We start from the raw sequence: 4922 nt of genomic DNA on the forward strand, positions 1-4922 counted from the left end.
GAGGAAAAGACTCTGGGAACCAACAGACCTCAAAAAGCAACACTTTAAGGAAGCAATTTACTTTTCTGACAGCAATACAGGTAGAGCTTCACGTAGTGTTTTTTGTACTTCTACATTTCATCATTTTAAATTTCAGAGTACGATGCTTTGGTGTTGTATGTTTTTCCAGGTGGTAGGATTGATATGTTATTGTCAACATAAAACTCCTACATTACACTTTTACTCAATACATTTTTAGAGAAGTTCGTCATTGCATGCTTTTGCAAAGATGGAACAAACAAGAAGCAAAGCCATTACCCACAATGCAGCTTCAGGCCATACTCAAGGGCTAACAACTTCATTTCCCATTTGAAAAACATACATGGTACGTATTTCACCTTCCATTACAGAATATCATTGAAATTACTCAAAACTTATTTGGAATAAATGGCAAAGCTGAGATGCATCCATTTTTTAATAATCTGAAATTCTCATATTTGAAAATAGTCTCATCACATATTACGCAGGGGTTAATCTAAACCGGGAAAGAGGGGCGCTGCGCCTCCTTGTTTCAACCCAGCGCCTCCTTGTCGAAAATTTTAAATTACTTAAAATCTCCCGGAATGGAGAGCGAGCGAGCAAGACCGCGCACAGGAGACAGACGTGCTCCTAACCGCGTTCGCATCTGTGTAGCGAGCGCGCAGCACAACAGAGAGGGATCTAGAAACTGTGCATGAGGCAGTGTGCACGTGAGCCTCAGGCGCCTCCTGATTGGCCTGGATCGGTAAGTCAACCAATCAGTTTACAGTGTAGGCGGGCTTTTATCTCTTCTCCCGAACCAAATTTATCAGTTCAGTGAATCTGAGTGTTTTACTAATTTAAATAATAAAGATAAAGTGTTCTTCCAGCAGGTTCCCGAAGTACGTGTTTTTTTTTCTATATACATTACTGTATGTAATGTTCTGCATCTATGGTAACTTAGCCATTTTGAGTAATTTGGCCTTACTATACGAGTCAACATACTGGTCCTTCACAAGCCTCAGAATGATCCATTTCTACCTCAAATTTTCAAAAGCTCCCCCCCCCTTCCACACCTTCCCCCCCGCGCGGTCGCTTTGCTCCCGCGCCATTGATGTTTTCCCCCTTGTGATTTTTTTCTAGAAAAACCCCTGTTACGCATTGCAATCATGCAAAATTTTCATCTGTTTTCAGGAATTCTTGGAGTCAAAAAAAGTAAGACATATGTTCTATAGTGACCGTTATATTTTAAAGTAAATAACCTAAATCTAAAGAGTACCACTATGAAATTAGTCTGAAAATGTTTTACCTGTATATGCTTTGATATCGCACTGGTCGATGCTGAAAATAGGAGGTTAAACTGACTTTGTAATGCAAACCTCTTACTCATTACACTCTTTAAGCATTGCTGATATATATTGTGTATATTATAGGTAGTTTATTGTACATATTGATATGTTGGTTCCAAAATGGAGTCTGTTTTGTAACGACTTTGTTTTGCTAAACAGCCCACCAACAAACTCCAGACCGGACCTCTGAGCCGACTGTTTACTGCCAGTACTGCAAGAAAGGGAAACCTCAGGAGACATCTGACAGAAGTCCACTCTCTACCGAGCAAACCCATTATCTGTGTGGACAAACACAATGGACTATACTTGACCCCCAAAAATGACACAGGTGGTGTGATCCATCCCATCCAGGTTGCGAAATCCACTGTAACACAAATAATTGACTGAAAATGAGGAGTGTCGCACTGCAATGCAGTTAGCGTTTTCCCTAGGACTCCCAGGGCAAGAATGCAGCCATTTCCAAAGAGCCAACAATGTACAGCCTTACGTGGCACAGGCATGTCTGCTACCCGAGGTACTGGAGGACATGGAAACCAAGGGCCTACTCTCTTCAGAGAGCGCAAAGCAATGTTGTAAACTCCTTGAGGCCTCCTACAGTGCTGTAGATGCCGTTTACAGAATCAACTCCGGGGAAATGGGATATTCCTCCAGACTTCTGTTTTTCTCAACATTTACCAACAAAAAGGACAGTTGGTGCAGATTCAAACGCACCATTGTTACATTCGACAGCACAGCAGGGCAGTGGAGCTGCAGATGTGGAGGACATGCCCAGATCCATAGCTGTGTACATCGCAACCTGGCAAAGTGGTGGATTTTTCAAGAGTCGCCGCATCTCTTGGTCAAAAGAACCAAAAGTCATAGCGACAACATCGATGACTTGGACACACACATGGTGGAGGTTGAGACCCCTTGTGATTCATATAATGAGGATGAGAGCAAGGTTAGGCTGATGACAGAGTACATTTACAGCACCAAAAGAATACAGAGGGACCTTCCAATAGCTCTCAAAACGAAGGAAAAAGAACCTACTACATTTTTACCCACGGAGACACAGTGTCCATATTGTGAGGGCCCCACTCCACCAGACCTGCTCCCACACAAAGTCATCAGAACATATGCTGTAGTGTGTGGCATGACTTATGTGAAAAAAGGTAAGTAAAAAGTTAGTTTTAAGAAGCACATTACAATATAAATACTGGATATCCTATGGTAACTATAACCATACAGAAACATTGAAGATAACAGATAATCATTTATTTTTTTCCAAAAGGGTTGTCTGTTGCTGTTAAGAAGTGCCCTCGATGTCATAACAGTGTGCGTTTTCAGGACTATCAGTCAGGATTCCACAATTACAATGACCGGCTATTTCTCACGATACCATTAAGTGAATACCTTCTTGCTGGATTGGCTGTAAGTCCCACATTGCACAAAATGCAATCGTTTTTTTCCGAACACTGCTTATTTTAATAATTAATTTTTCCAAACTTATTTTCATGCATAACAATTAATACAGACAATACATCACATTCTTTAACTGGTGTCAATTCACAAGCAATGGTCTATTTGTTAGAACTAGTTGAATATTCAATATCTCGTTGCTATTCTCCGAAAGCGTTGATTAGTAATTGGGGAAATTTCTTGTTCTCGTTTTCTTGATTTTCAGAATAAAACTGAAATTGGCTGCATATTGTCAACCATCACTCAGTTTAATGGCATCCACTACCATCATGACACCATGAGTAAAGCATTCCACCACTACCTCTCCTTGTGTGAATTTAAGTTTGAATTCTTTTGCTATCAGTGTGGGCACCATCCTGCCATCCTGATAGCTGATGCCAACTGGAAATTAGCCTTTGATCTTCCAGGTAAGAAATGTACTCATGAATGATTGCTGTTCCACCTTTTAATAGCTGTGAATGACAAGTAGTTTGCATTCATAGCTTTGTAATAACATGTCAATGTGTTCAAAATGTCTCTTTTGATACAGTTGAGACTTTCAAAAGGCCAAATTTAGATGAGATTACAGATGGAGACTTACAGATGAATATCAAAACTACGTGGTGTACGCAGGAAAAAGAAATGATTGCTGAAGGTTTCACTGCAGGTTGGTTTTCATTGCTGAATTGTATCTTGTTGATTATTATGCTGTATGCTATATAGGTGTCACGATTTCGATTTTAAATAAATCGAAATTAGCTTTTGATTTGGATCATCGGAATCCATTAAAGAAAGCTGCGTTTGTGCGACTATCACATAGTAGCTCTTCTTTTTGTTTGTGTTCAACAATTATTTCACCTATTTGGTGCTACATTATTTTTAAATATTGTTTAATTATTTAAATAATAACTTATGGCCTTAGTGTGGTACATTGCTAAAGAAATATATTGGCTATATCAAACATACCATGAGTATCATGATTTTTTTGAAAGAAGAATTTAAAGTTGTCAGGGCATAAAACCAATGAGCTGTTGATCTTTACAAATCAAGACTCGACATTCTAAGTCTCTTTTATAGTCTTTGAATCATTTGTTGAAATCGAAAATAGAATCGGAACCTTTGAATTGATAGTGAAATCCAATCCTGGATTTAGAGAATCGTCACACCCCTAATATACTCTATTTACATTCATTGGTTGATCTTTAATATTTAAAATTACTTTTGTATGTAGGCATCTACGATACCTACACACATGCTTTTAATTTGAAGCACATGTTTGCACATTTTAGGAAGCAAAACAACAAACCCATACAAGGGTCAACAATCCTATTCCACGCTTGCTCCGTGGATGGGAAAGTACACACGGGTTGGGCATGTTTTTCCGAAGACAGACAGAGGTGAAAAAGGGAATAAAGACAAGAAAGGATAATACTCAAGTCGCCTCAAAATTCGTAGATGAGGATGTCATTTTGTCTCTTATTGAAACAAAAAAGGTAGGCCATATGTTTTTCCCCACATACTAAAGCATGCATTACTTGATTCCTAATCCTACTTTTGTTTTACAGTATACTCCCAAACAAAATGATGTAATGACCATTATAAAAAAAAAAAATACAAACTACAGGCACCACATTAAACCCAAAACATTTTCTTGCACTTACAGCCTCATATAAAGGACCTACAGGAAGCCTGTGATGCTTTGGGTGTAAGCGGGGAGGGGTCTGTGTCTGACATGGTCAATCGTCTGCAAGAGTTGCTGAACTTTAAGGACATTTACCCCAAGCTATTCACCAAGTTACAGAAGACTGGAGGTAAGACTTTTTTAAATGTTTCCCAGCGGAAAAATACATTTGTTGATTGATGATTTTCATGATTTAGATTTGGACTTCTTTCTCTTTTAGGAGGGGTTCTGCACTTGTCCTGCACCCCGTGGGGTAGTATATTATTTCAACCTGCTGTTTTGGGCAGAGTCTGCCAGGGATCATGTGGATGCCTTACTAAGCTTCAAGCGGTTCCCGACATGCTACATCTCAGATGTGGCAGGACAAGTTGCAAGGCACATGAACAACAGAACCAAACAGCAATTCTTTCAACCAAATGATGGCCGTCTTTGTGCAAAAACACCAGTCAATCTCAATC

The 4922-nt window shown here is 39.3% G+C and overlaps 1 protein-coding gene across 1 annotated transcript; it reads left to right on the forward strand.

Annotated features, from left to right (window-relative positions):
• The first annotated feature begins 1527 nt into the window (after positions 1–1527).
• On the forward strand, positions 1528–4291 carry LOC132446499 (uncharacterized). The gene is made up of 4 exons (XM_060036827.1): positions 1528–2497; positions 2617–3211; positions 3334–3450; positions 4073–4291. Exons 1-2 carry the CDS (start codon positions 1756–1758, stop codon positions 2811–2813), a joined length of 939 nt encoding a protein of 312 aa, XP_059892810.1. The 5' UTR covers positions 1528–1755; the 3' UTR covers positions 2814–3211; positions 3334–3450; positions 4073–4291.
• Positions 4292–4922: the final 631 nt, after the last annotated feature.

Source organism: Gadus macrocephalus, chromosome 18, assembly GCF_031168955.1.
Source record: "Gadus macrocephalus chromosome 18, ASM3116895v1".
Lineage (NCBI taxonomy): Eukaryota > Metazoa > Chordata > Actinopteri > Gadiformes > Gadidae > Gadus > Gadus macrocephalus.